Below are 14769 nucleotides of genomic sequence, written 5' to 3'. Positions count from 1 at the left end.
ATTTAGCAGCAAGATTGGCCTGTACAAAGTACAGTGCTCCAGAACTTCCTCTCCTGAGAATGAGAGAAATATTAGCTTCTCTCAAAGAGGGTGGGAGGCAGTCCTGACTGTATGAATAATTGTACATGTCCAACATTGGCCCGGTCAATATATTCAGAAATTCCATATAAAACTCTCTGGGAAAGCCATCTCAGCCGTGTGCCTTACCACTTTGGAGCTGCCTTGCCACCTCCTGTATCTCTTACAGTGTCAAGGGAGCGTTCAAAAGGGACGCCTACTCCAGAGTCATGCCTGGAAGGTCCAGGTTCTTAAAGAAGGATTCCACCTTCACCAACCTGTCCTCACAACCCTCTGATCGATGCAGCTCAGAGTAAAATTTCCTAAGTGCCACGTTGATCTTTTTGGAATCATAAGTAAGAGTACAGGTACCCTCTCTAATAGATGTAATAGATTGGAGAGGGCACTCTTCTTCCTAACCAGATATGCCAAGTATTTATCTGGCTTATCACCATAGTCAAATAGCCCTTGTTCTCTATTTGCTGTCTGAGTAAGCACTGAGTTCAGAGCAGCCCGAAGAGCAGTGATCCACTGTAGCTTCGTCACAGATGGCCTATCAGAGTATGCAGTCTCAGCTGCCTTCAGTTGGGCCTCAAGCATACGTTGCTGCTCTCCCTTCTGTCGTCTCCGACTCGCTGAATAAGAGATAATTATATCCCTTGCATAAGCCTTGGCAGTACCCCAGAGCGGCAAAAGTGAGGACTGCAGATGCTGGAGATCAGAGTCTAGATTAGAGTGGTGCTGGAAAAACACAACAGGTCAGGCAGCATCTGAGGAGCAGGAAAATTGATGTTTCGGACAAAAGTCCTTCATCAGGAATCCCAGAGCACCAATAGGTTACTGGCTGTACCTGAACTGATAGCAAAGAATGTTTTAAACTCCCGCGAAAAGTACTCGATAAACTTACTGTCCTTCAGGAGAAAAGGGTCCATGCGCCAATGCTGGGAACCTACCCTATTACTCCCGGCCCTAACCTCCATATACACTGACAGTGTTCCCAATTTTACAGAACAGCACTGAATCCAAAAAAGCTGACGGAGCAAGAAACAGATCAATCCTTGTGTAACACTTGTGTGGATTGAGGAAAAAGGTGTAGTCCCTACCCACTGGGTGAAGGTATCTCCATACATCCACCAATCCCAACTCCACATGTAAGTCCACTAGTTGTTTAGATTGTGGGGAGGTACCCGGGAGACCCCTGTGCATCCTGTCCACTGTGGGATCCATGAGACTATGTAAGTCTCCCCTTATAATCATATGGCATGCTCCTAAGGGCCACCAACCTGGAAAATGCATTCATTAAAAATTTAAGGGGGTGTGCCAGAGTGGGGGGCAGTAAACATTCAGAATACCATACTCTTCACCATGTATTAAAGCTTTGAGGATCACAAACCACCCACGTTCATCCTTAGTTTGATCTAACAACTAAAATGGGAGATTCTTCCAAACAAGTATAGTCACTCCACTGCTTTTAGTGTTAAAAGATGAAAAGAACCCTCCCTGCTGCAACTTCAGATGCTGCTTGTCATCAAGATGGGTTCCTTGCAACGGAGCAACACCAACCCTCTCCTTTCTAAGACTCGAAAGTACTTTATTTTTCTTCATCGGTAAGTGACTCCCTTTAATATTCTAGGTGCACCATTTAAATGAACAACTAGCCATAGCCATCTGAAACAGCCCATGACCCCTCTGAGAGGAAGAACCCTACTCACAACACGTTAAGTGGAAACAATGAAAGACTCAGAGTCTAAAAAAACACAACTACAGAAACTACCAAAACAAAACTTCTAAAAACTACACTTACAACAAACCAATACAAAAAAACAATAACAGGAGACTTTCCTCCTTGCCCATAGGGGGCACTCTCACTACCCACAAACACCTCCATGGTTCCTTCTATCTGAAGCCACACCCCAAACCCAGGCAAGCAAAAAGTAAGGAATACATCTTTCAAACAAAGAAATTAGAAGTGAGCATTTCAACCATACATTGACCCATGTTATTACTGGTAAAAATCAAACCAAAAAATAAATTCTGACAACGCTTCCCAAACCCCACAAATGCGAGAAGGGAAGAGAAAAGGAAGCATATTAAAGGGACAAAACCAGACGAACGCAGCAAACAACAGACAAAAAGAACCATTATTGTCCACATTGTTTGAACCAGCCAGTCTATTTTAAAGTGTCCAAAAAGTCCTTTGCCTTTTCTGACAAACTAAAAACATGCACTGACCCTCTGTGGCTGAAACTTAACACTGCTGGGTACCTTACAGAGTACTGAATATCCAAATCTCTCAGCCTCTTATTTACTTCATCAAAGGCCTTCCTCTTTCGGATCACAGCCGCAGAAAACTCCTGAAAAAACAAAACCTTTGATCCCTTGTGGATCCTTCCCCAGTATTCTGGAAGCTTCCAATACCTTTGCTTGTCTCTTTAGAACTGGAATCGCACTAGGACTGGGCAAGGGTTGCTGGTCCGACCTGGGCCATGACCCGATGAACTTGTTCGATCCGCACCCGGCCCACCTTGGCTTCCTATCCCAAGAACTGCGGCAGCCATTGCTCAAAACAGCTGACTAGCTGATCCCCTTCTTCTTGCTCCAGCAGCCCAATAACACAGATATTCTTCCTCCAACCTCAATTTTTGAGGTCGTCGACCTACTCCAGTAAGGTCCATATCTGTTTCTCCAGAGCCTGGATCTGTCCCGTCGAGGATTCGGCCGTGGTCTCCAATGCTATGAACCGCCGCTTAACCTCCTCCAGACACTGCCCGAGGCACAGGATCTCCAGCTCATGCTTTAGCAGCATGGTCAAGATCAGTTCCAGCTTGGTCTGAGTCTCCTCCATCACTGACTCAATCTTTTCTTGGACATGATTCGGAGATGCCGGTGTTGGACTGGAGTGTACAAAGTTAAAAATCACACAACACCAGGTTATAGTCCAACAGGTTTAATTGGAAGCACACTAGCTTTCGGAGCGACGCTCCTTCATCAGGTGATTGTGGAGGGCTCGATCATAACACAGAATTTATAGCAAAAATTTGCAGTGTGATGTAACTGAAATTATACATTGAAGAATTGATTGTCTGTTAAACCTTTCATCTGTTAGAATACAGTGATAGTTTCACTTCTTTCATGTGTAAATCACAAAACCCTTTTTTCAGTTAGCTGTTAACAATGGTGATAGCTAGACAATGTGTTGAAGGTGTTAGCCCCCTGTGTTCTCTGCCTATGACCTGATGTTTAGATTGATTCCAATCTAAAAAGTGAAATAACAGAGTTTTACATAAATTCATGCAGTGTTTGAGCTCAGAGTTCGACATGAATCTATGTGGTTTTTGAGCAACGTGCAATGTAACTTTGTACCAAAAAAATTCACCACACAATATATATGTGTTTGCATGTGGGTCTTTGTCTGTCTGTGTGTGTGCCTGTCTGGGGTGGGGGTTGTGAGTGTGAGAAAGTGTGTGTGTGTAGTGTTTTTCTTGGAGTTTGACAAACTCTGAAGCCAGACTCTGCTGAGCAGGTAAATCCAAACGGGCTTCTACTGAGGTCGACACTGTGGCCAAGAGTGTGTCCATTGCTGCAGGGGAGTACCCTGCTTGTTGCGATCCATGCGGTCCTTTACCTTCAGTCAACTTCCCTAATCGCTAAAAAGAGTATATAAAGATTCTAGGAACTTAAAACTACCGATTTTTACCAAAACAGCTAGTGCGGGGAGGGTAAAAGCAACATTTTGCCTGAGTTGTGGTGCAAAGCTCAGCAAGACAGGCCTGTGAGATCGCCGCCATCTTGAATCCCCAAGAGTGCTGTTTAATATCTCCCTAAGTACGCGCCACTGTTACTGAAACCACACCTGGAGTATTGTGTCCAGTTTTGATCTCCCTACTTGAGGAAGGATGTGGTGGGAGTTCAGAGGAAGTTCTCCAGGTTGAATCCAGGGATGAAAGGGATGTCGTACGAGGAGTGGTTGAATAGTTTGGGCTTGTACTTGCTGGGGTTCAGAAGAATGACGGTGGATCAGAATGAGGTATATAAAATGCTAAGTGAAATAGTTAAGATGGAGATTGAACAGATGTTATCCCTTGTTGGACAGTCTTGGACAAGATTCTGGATTAGTGGTGCTGGAAGAGCACAACAGTTCAGGCAGCATCCAAGGAGCAGCGAAATCGACGTTTCGGGCAAAAGCCCTTCATCAGGAATAAAGGCAGTGAGCCAGAAGCATGGAGAGATAAGCTAGAGTGGGGGTGGAGAGAAAGTAGCATAGAGTACAATGGGTGAGTGGGGGAGGGGATGAAGGTGATAGGTCAGGGAGGAGAGGATGGAGTGGATAGGTGGAAAAGGAGATAGGCAGGTAGGACAAGTCCGGACAAGTCATGGGGACAGTGCTGAGCTGGAAGTTTGGAACTAGGGTGAGGTGGGGGAAGGGGAAATGAGGAAACTGTTGAAGTCCACATTGATGCCCTGGGGTTGAAGTGTTCCGAGGCGGAAGATGAGGCGTTCTTCCTTCAGGCATCTGGTGGTGAGGGAGCGGCGGTGAAGGAGGCCCAGGACCTCCATGTCCTCGGCAGAGTGGGAGGGGGAGTTGAAATGTTGGGCCACGGGGCAATGTGGTTGATTGGTGCGGGCGTCTTGGACAAGAGGTCATAGGATGAGAGGAAGGAGGCTCAAAACCGAGATGAAGAGAAATTACTTCTGTCAGAAAGTTGTGAATCTTTGGAACTCACTGCCCCAGAGTTCAGTGGAGGTGGAATCAGTCAACAGATTCAAGGAAGAAATAGATAGTTTCTGATGAAAAGTAGGATAAAAGGCTACATCAAGCAGGTAGGAGAGTAACGTTGAGACCAGGATATGATCAGCCATGATCACATTAAGTGGCGGAGTGGGCTTGAAGGACTAAATTGCCCACTCCAACTCCTAATTTCAATGTATGATCCCAGCAGTGGTGAGTACTTCCAACGGACATAAAAGAAGCTGAAAACATTACTGAAGGATTATCCAGTGAAATATATAGATGAAATGATCACATGGGTCATATATCCTGCATTTAAGAGAGGCAGGATTCTTGTCTATAAGTACTCAGGTTTAAACAATCAATGCACAGATAATGTCCTAACCCTAACCTAATTAACCTGAAGTTCTAATTAACCTTGCAGATTCCACAAAACAGGTTGATCCTGGTCAAGTCCACATTTACACTTGGAAGATTTCTGAAGATATTGGACCAACAACCTCAGATCCCAGATGCCTAACAAGACTGTATCATAGTGCTGTGGATGTCACACGGGACATTGCTTCAGGACTTTTTGGACCACTTTTAATCTGCAAGTACCTGTCCCTGGATGCTAGGAATTTGCAGGTAAAGTAGCATTAACCTATTGACCACTAGAAAGCTATATTTTATTTTGTGTAATACCAGCTCATTTGTTATGGCATTGCTTGCTGTAAATAACAATATTAGCATTTTTATAATGATAGATGTTCCATCAATATCAATGCTACTGATTTATAATGTGTGGTCATGACTTGGAGATGTTGGACTTGTGCCAAGTTAAAAATCACACAACACCAGGTTATAGTCCAACAGGTTTAATTGGAAGCACTAGCTTTCAGAGCACTGCTCTCGCATCAGGTGGTTGTAGAGTACACAATTGTGAGACACAGAATTTATAACGAAAGTTTACAGTGTGATGTAACTGAAATTATACATTGAAAAATACCTTGATTGTTTGTTAAGTCTCATCTGTTAGAATGACCATGTTAGTTTCACTTCTTTCATATGTAAATCACAAAACATTTTTTAAAAGTTACATTCTCAGGCTAATTTTAACAATTGGTGTCAGCCCAGATAATGTGTTGAAAGTGTTAGCCCCTGTGTGCTGTTGTCTGTGCCATAATGTTTAGACTGATTCTAATCTTAAAAAATCATCAAATTCACCATGGACTACTCTCTACTATCCTCTCATTCTTGGATACGTGCATCCCCATCAAGATTGGGCACCACAGCACCACACTCTACTGCAAACCCACAAACAACCTCACAATGCTACACTTCTCCAGCTTCCACTCAAAACATATTAAAACAGCTACCCCCTGTGGACAAGCCCTACATGTACACTGGATCTGTTCAAATGAGGAGGAACGTGATGGGCACCTGGAAGTACTCAGGGATGCCCTCATAAGAACTGATATAATGGTCAACTCATCGACCACCAATTCCAACTTGCCACAGCAAGGAACCATAATGACCTCCTCAGGAGACAGACACAGCTGCAATTGACAGGATACCCTTCGTTATCCAGTACTTCCCAGGAGCTGAAAAACTATGCCATGTTCTTCGCAGCCTGCAACACATTATCAATGAGGATGAGTACCTCACCAAGACCTTCCCCACACCTCAACTGCTCACCTTTAAACAAGCAACAAACCTCAAACAGATCATTGTTCGTAACAAACTGCCCGGCTTTCAGGACAACTCCGTACAACCCTGTCACGGTAGGACATGGATATCACCATTACACGTTGGGACACCTCCCACCATTTACATGGCAGGTACTCATGCAATTCAGCCAACGTTGTCTATCTCATACGCTGCAGGCAAGGTGCCCTGAGACATGGTACATTGGTGAAACCGAGCAAAGGCTACGGCAATGGATGAATGGGCACCGCACAACAATCAACAGACAGGAGTGTTCCCTCCCAGTTGGAGAACACTTCAGCGGTCCAGGACATTTGACCTCAGACCTTCGGGTGACCATCCTCCAAGGTGGACTTCGGGACAGGCAGCAACAAAAAGTGGCCCAGCAGAGGCTGATAGCTAAGTCCTGTACCCATAGGGAGGACCTCAACTGGGACCTTGGGTTCATGTCACATTACAGATGACCACCATTGCAGTATACACACACACATAGATACTCCTACACACAAACACACACACACATGCACACGCACCCTCTCACAGACTTAGACCCTTTTACACACACACACACATACATGTATACTCTCTCTCACAGACACTCACAACCCCCCCACCCCAGACACACACACATACGTACACATACACATATACGTTTATGGACTGAATTTGTACTTGCAGAGTTTCATTGTACTTTGCTCAAAAACTGCATGGATCCATGTAAGATTCTGTTAACTCAATTTTTCGATTAGAATCAGTCTAAACATTATGGCACAGACAACAGCACACAGGGGCTAACACCTTCAACACATTACTGGACTGACACCAATTGTTAAAGTTAGCCTGAGAATGTAACTTGTAAAAAAAGTTTTGTGATTTACACATGAAAGAAGTGAAACTAACATGGTCATTCTAACAGATGAGACTTAACAAACAATCAAGTTATTTTTTAATGTATAATCTCAGTTACATCACACTGTAAACTTTTGCAGTAAGTTCTGTGTCTCACAATTGTGTACTCCACGATCACCCAATGAGAGAGCAGCGCTCCGAAAGCTAGTGCTTCCAATTAAACCTGTTGGACTATAACCTGGTTTTGTGTGATTTTTAATAATGTGTGGTAGTCTCAAAGTTTGGAGGTATTTGAAGGGTTACTAGGGAGTTTGATCAAACTGAAGTCTTTAGTTATAGCAAACTGCAGAGAGGGAACCTGAACTTTAGCAGAATTTAGCTCGAAGTTTACGATTTGGTAACACAAGAGTTAGGATTAAAAGTTACCATAAATGTTAGGGGTTGGCTTGGGTTTGACTGAATTGAATTGTGGATAGGGACAGTCCTGAATTTTGTAACAATTGGGTAAAGCTCTTGAATTCCTTGGCAGGAACCAAAAATATGTGTGAAGCAGGCATGACTCAATGGAGACAAGTTTGTACTAATCCAGATCATTTATCTGGTTTTGTTCAGAGCTGAGACTGTAGTTGACTCAACTGTTTAAGAAAAATGATAGCCGTCTGTAACTGAATACAACTCAGCGATCTGGAGTCATTTGGGCTGGAAAGTTGAATAATACAGATGTTACATCTCCCCAAGAGAATAATCCATTATCTGTGACAGCTCCTAGGGACTAATCTCCAAAATCCAAATAGCTTGGCAAAAATGGTAATGGGGCAATAATAATTGTTAGTTTCCTATTCATTTTGAAATCTTTCATGTATTATTATTATAAACATTTCATCACTTCTGAGTGACATCAGCTTCCTCTTTAGGGCGAGGGGGAGGGGGTGGAGGGCCGGCTGTGTGTGTGTGTGTGTGCGCGTGCATGCATGCGCGGGGTGCACATCGCCACCTTGAGGTAGGATTTGAAACATTCAAAGCCATTAATTTATTCTGAGTTATTTCATTGAAAAGTGAACATGCTTTCCTGTTTTTTGCGTACTTGAATCATTTCTGAAATTAAAGAAATATACATAAGCTCAAAAGTCCAGGCATAAATATCAAATGTGCCTATTATGTGTTTGTTGGGGATACTGCCAAAGTAATGTTACAGCAAAATGACTCCTCTTGCGCAAATCAATCAGGTATATTATAGATTAGATAAGATTCCCTACAGTGTGGAAACAGGCCCTTTGGCCCAACAAGTCCACACCGACCCTCTGACAATTAACCCACCCTCCTCTGGCTAATGCACTTTACAACTATGGACAATTTAGCATGGCCAATTCACGTGACCTGCACATCTTTGGAATGTGGGAGGGAACTGGAGTACTCGAAGGAAACCCACGCAGACATGGGGAAAATGTGCAAACAGTTGCCCAAGGCTGGGATCCAACCTGGGACCCTGGCACTGTGAGGCAGCAGTGCTAATCACTGAGCCACCGTGCCACCTCTGTATAAGAGAATGAGAGCCTTTAAAGATTCCAAACATCTTAAAAGCTCAGCATAAGTCCCAGCCCTATTATCTCCTAGGGTGTGTCCCATATTCAATAATTGACAGAGTGCATCAACACTTCCTCAAAGCTGTGCAATTGTGCAGCTCTTTGGAAGATGGAATGCAGGAACAAACAGTGTGCACGTGCAAGTCCACTCAGCAATTTTTCAGGGACTACACAGTATGAGAAATGGGCTGTGCAAAGAATACGGTAATACGCCTGCTTTCAATTAGCATACAGTTCACTGAAATGAACTGGTGGGGAACATGTTAATACAAATTCTGAGACTCTTGTTGCCATTCAGAAGGAATTTCATGCCAGTATTTTTTGCTTCGTGGCAAAGGTTCCCTACCAGCCAAAGAATTGGTAGGATTTGGCATTACCAGCCTACGCCTAATTTGTAGTTATTTAATGCCACTCCTGCCATAATTTCAGAGAGATTGTACTTGAAGTGCCATTGATTTTTGGCCTCTTCATGTTTTTAACTCATTTTGCGAAAATACTGCTACTTAAGCAACATAAATGTTAGATGTTCCTCTGCTGCATAATCTAACTTTAGAAAATAAAGAAAATTTGACCGGGGAGCCCAACATCCACTCTTTCATTCCTCTTTCCCCAAACAAAAGGAAATCAATTTAATGAGCCTAGACTGCACCACTGCAAAGAAGATAAGCGATAATTATAGAGGTAGAGCATTACAAAATATTCAATTAAGTTTGGTACAGGTATAGGCTTCTATTCAGGTTTCTTTCATAGAGTCATAGAGATGTATACAGTACGGAAACAGACCCTTTGATCCAACTCGTCCATGCCAACCAGATATCCCAACCTAATTTAGTCCCATTTGCCAGATCTTGGCCCAAATCCCTCTAAACTCTTTCTATTCATATACCAATCCAGATGCCATTTAAATGCTGTAATTGTACCAGCCTCCACAACTTCCTCTGGCAGCTCATTCCATACACGCACCACCCTCTGCATGAAAAAGTTGCCCCTTAAGTCCCTTTTATATCTTTCCTCTCTCACCCTAAACCTATGCCCTCTAGTTCTGGACTCCCCCACCCCTGGGAAACGTTTTGCCCATTTATCCTATCCATGCCCCTAATGATTTTATAAATGTCTAGAAAGTCTCCGACAGGACAACAGCCCCAGCCTATTCAGCCTCTCCCTGTAGCTCAAATCCTGTAACCCTGGCAACACCCTTGTAAATCTTTTCTGAACCCTTTCAAGTTTCACAACATTCTTCCTACTACCACTTCTCCTGCTGGGAAATGATTAACAGCAGAAACTGTCACAATAATACCAACCCTACTGAATAGAATTTTTTAAGCTAAAAGCTCAGTAGTGAGATGGATTCCTTGTTTTAATACCCTGTTTTCCATGTATTATTATGATTCATATTGGCAAAGCAGTTACTTTTTTTAATGAGGACTTAAGGAGAATCAGTCTTTAACATTGTAAGACTAAACTCTGACAAAACCCACAAGCTCTTATATCTTATACACATTAGATATAAAACCTGAGACTAGTGCAGCTGCCTTGTTTGCCCATCAGTTACTGAATTGGATGAGGCCCATTCCCTTCGGTTGCATTTTAAGCTTTATGATCATTGCCTGTAATAGTAATTTATCAGTCTCTCTATTTACTGTCTCATGAGTCTTATGTGTCCTCCTAAGGTGATGTACCCTTTCGACTCCATGCATTCAGATGATCATGTACTACCCTAAAGGCATATCTACTGTCAGTGTAAATATTAGCCCATTAAGTTTGGCAACACATTGAGTGTGGTAATCTGTATCTAACATTTCAATTTGTTTTCAGAGTTCTATTTCTTCTTTCTGGAACAGGTACTATATTTCTGTGATGATATTGCCCCCCTACAGATTACCTCACCTCAATAGCATTGTCCCACAAAATTATAACTAATTCTTGATAACTGGCATTTAGGCATAAATGCTTTAACTATCAAATCAAATTGACTTAAAATATCCTACTGTTATTTTCTTAAAACTATTTATTTTGTGAATATTCTTTATTGTGGTTCCAAAACTTTTAATTGTTCCTATCCAAACTTTAACCAGCATATACTCATCCCATCTGCACTTTCCTGTCATAATAATCTATATCAAAAAATGATGTATTCAATCAAATGACATCTTGATAATTATACCAACTTCTCAAACCAAAATATATTTACTGTTCCAATCTTCTAACTGAGGCATCTCATTATTACAAGTACATTTCATTCATGAATTTTGAAGAACCTTTATTGTCCAGTAAAGTATTCTGTTTGATTCCAGACGCTAATATTACTTGTATGTTCATTCCTTATGCCAACATATCATTTTCTTTCTTCTAAAGTAACTTACTAAATTTATTTTGACGTCCTACATTTCAAAATTATTCCAAATTCCAAACGGTGGAGTTTTGGGCTGACAGATTTTTTTTCATTTTAAATGTCATTTTTTTTCACTTGTTTCTATAGAAACTACTTGTGTATGTGGTTGGCTGCGTGTTCATTCATTTATCTTTAAAATCCTTTGTCCTTTACTTTCTGTCTGGCCAACCCTTTATTTATATTTATTTTACTACGAACACTTCTAAATGAATTTGTATTTAACCCTTTTAAAGTTTATCAATTTCAACATCCTTTGGCTCATACAGAGCTTTACCTAGGTTTCTGAGAAAATGAGTCAGAATCTCAGTGGTGTCAAGTTGAAAGACAGAAATCTTGTTCTGACCAGCATTGAGTCTGCCCAAATGAAAATATAGTCAAAATTGTCACATTAGAATCTCTGAAAATCCTCTAATATTCCATTCTATCTGATTTAGATAAGATTAGATGAAGAACAACACGTCATATTTGTAGCGTTTGATGAGAACCAAAGCTGGTATATTGATGAGAACATTCAGTTATTCCTGGATCCTTCCAACTTTGATTCCACCGACCCTGGATTTTACGAATCAAACATCATGTACAGTGAGTAGGGGTGGTCTGGTTTTCCTTCCTCTTCAAATGAAGGGACATTTAAAATTCATAGATGTTTAGATCTACAACTGATCTGTGAATTCAATACGTGTCATGTGTCTAGTAGATGTGTAAATGTCCAACCATTTCAGAGCAATTAGCATTTTTATGGCAGATGGAGATAGATTTGAGTCTAACAAAGGATGAGTCAGTAGGTATAGGGGGTAACCAGAAAGCAAGTTGAGCCAGTATCCAGCTCTTATTGAATATTGGAACAGCTCAAGGGATCAAAAAGCCTACTGTTGTAACTAAGTCATCTGTTCAAAGATTAATATGGAGTTAAATATATAGCAAAACCAGCCACTTCTGACTATTTAAAGATAATAGGGGTTGGTGTAGCTGTGAATATGTTTCAGTAAGATAAGGTTTGCCTCTTTTTTTTGTTTTCTCCACATGTATTTCAGGGGAGAGAACAAGAAATTGTTCATTTCAATAAGTAATTAATAAAAATGACAATTTGAAAGTACCAAGCAGCAGAGCAAACTAAAAGTCCTGTTTTTGCACTTTTTTGGTTAAGGAGCAGAACTAGAGTGAGAAAACAACTAGGTCCTAAGTCCAAGGTTGCCAGGGAAGTGAGTAGAAATACGATTTAGCTAAGAAGTTGAGTTGAACCAAAGTGATATTCTCTCACAACTGCCACATCTAGATGTATACTAAAAAAGTAACTTTAGTTCAGAGGCTGTTAGCAGGCAAACGTCTACACAGATCCAAGGCTTCTTTAAGTCAGGTTGTCCAATAGCTAAGCCATAAACATCTCTAATCTCTCCTTAAAAGCTTTGCTGGATGTTGCAAACAGCAAGTAAATCACTTTCTCTTTGGCCTTTTAACTTGTTGTTTCCAAACAATAGTGACATACAGTAACAAAAAAAAAGAGAAATCCTCCTTCAACCTAGTAATTTCCAAATAACTCCATATTCCAATGTCTGTCAATCCACAACCATAAACGTATGCAACAGTTAACAGAGAAGAAGCAATTAAATATTTATTATGAATGAAACTTGCATGGGTAAAGGCACAAATTGCAATGACCAAATTGACATTAGAACTAGGCATCAAAAAATAACATAATTCCAACTTCTATCTATTAGTGGACAAAGAAATCTTGCGTTCTTCGTCCTCATATTTGTCCAATGTATTTCTCTTAGAGGATTGAGCGCTGTTAGGAAAAATATTCTGAGGAATAAGACTCTATTTGATTATTCAGGAATGGTTTCAAATTTAAGGTCATAAAAAGTAATGTGGTAAGACAGTCCTGCATTGGCACTTTATGCAGCTATAATTCATGAAAGCAGTAATAATGCTTCATAAAACAGTAATTATAGCCACATTTTAACTTTTGCATTCATATTCTGCTGTAAACAAACAAATGATTAAACTATGATTTTGGAATGTTTTCAGCAATAAGTGGTCTTGTGTATGAAAGCAAAGAATCAATTCCATTCTGTAAGGGAGCTGTTACATACTGGCACGTTTCAAGCATTGGTGCCCAAGATCACATTCAAGCAGTTTACTTCCACGGGCATACCTTCAAGCACAGAAAAACAAATGATGACGTCATACATCTCTTTCCTCTAATGGGTGAAACTTTAATTATGCAGATGGACAATTTGGGTGAGTGTCTTCATTTCTACTGTATTTCACCAGATCATTTACAGCTGAATATTTGGCAAGAAAGCTCTAGGTTCTATGACAGCATATCATTATGTTTAATCATCAGTAAATCATTACGTATAACATTAAAAGTGTGTCTCTGCAGCATAACTTTCTCATAGTATCAGAAGACATTGTGACAATAAAATGTCTCTTTAATTATATTTACTTATGTGTGTCTATAGCATGCATAAAAACACTGATATAAAAGGTAAATCAGGGCAGAACTTTTTTACTTAATGGTAAGGTCCTGGGGAATGTTGCTGAACAAAGAGACCTTGGAGTTCATAAGAACCTAAGAACTAAGAGCAGGAATAAGCCATCTGGCCCTTCAAGCCTGCTCTGCCATTCAATAAGATTATGGCTGACCTTTTCGTGGCCTCAGCTCAACTTACCTGCCCTCTCATGATAACCCTTAATTCTTTTACTGTTCAAAACAATCTAAAAACATTTACTGAAGTAGTCTCAACTGCTTCACTGGGCAGGAGATTCCATAGGTTTACAACCCTCTGTGTGAAGAAGTTCCTTAATTCAGTCCTAAATCTGCTGCCCCCTAATTTTGAGGCTATGCTGTCTTGTCCTAGATTCACCCGCCACCCACCAGTGGAAATATCCTCTCTACTTCTATCTTATCCAGTCCCTTCATAATTCTATATTTTTCTGTAAGATCCCACCTCATTCTTCTAAATTCTTATGAAAATAATCCCAGTCTACTCAGTCTCTCCTCATAAGCCAACTCCCTCCCCTCTGGAATCAACCTAGTGAACCTCCTGTGCACCCCCTCCAGTGACAGTACATCCTTTATCAAGTAAGGAGACCAAATCTGCACACAATTCCCCAGGTGTGGCCTCACCAGCACCCTATACAGATACAACATAACCTCCCTGCTTTTAAACTCCATCCATTTAGTAATGAAGGATAAAATTCCACTTATTTTCTTAATTACCAATTGTATCTGCAGGTCAACCTTCTGTGTTTCATGCACAAGGACACCTTTTTTAATCATTCAAGTAACAGTCCTTTTTACTGTTATTCCTACTAAAATGGATGACTTCACATTTATTAATTTTGTATTCCATCTGCCAGACCTTTGCTCACTCACCTAAACTATTTATGTCCTTTTGCAAAGTTTCACAGTCCTCTACACTACTTTACTCTACCACTCATCTTAGTGTCATCCGCAAACTTTGATA

General features: G+C 41.0%; 1 protein-coding gene across 1 annotated transcript in view; it reads left to right on the top strand.

The window, feature by feature from the left end:
* Positions 1–14769, top strand: part of f5 (coagulation factor V) — a 119317-nt gene that overhangs the window by 59158 nt on the left and 45390 nt on the right. The window contains exons 10-12 of the mRNA XM_043700875.2: positions 5211–5413; positions 11731–11878; positions 13325–13537. Coding sequence (XP_043556810.2) covers positions 5211–5413; positions 11731–11878; positions 13325–13537 — 564 coding nt within the window. The remainder of the gene's footprint in view (positions 1–5210; positions 5414–11730; positions 11879–13324; positions 13538–14769) is intronic.

This window comes from Chiloscyllium plagiosum, unplaced genomic scaffold, assembly GCF_037043375.1.
Source record: "Chiloscyllium plagiosum isolate Xiang-an unplaced genomic scaffold, Cpla_swu_hap1 HiC_scaffold_12, whole genome shotgun sequence".
Taxonomy (NCBI): Eukaryota; Metazoa; Chordata; class Chondrichthyes; order Orectolobiformes; family Hemiscylliidae; genus Chiloscyllium; species Chiloscyllium plagiosum.
This window is presented reverse-complemented; position numbering and strand designations above follow the sequence as displayed.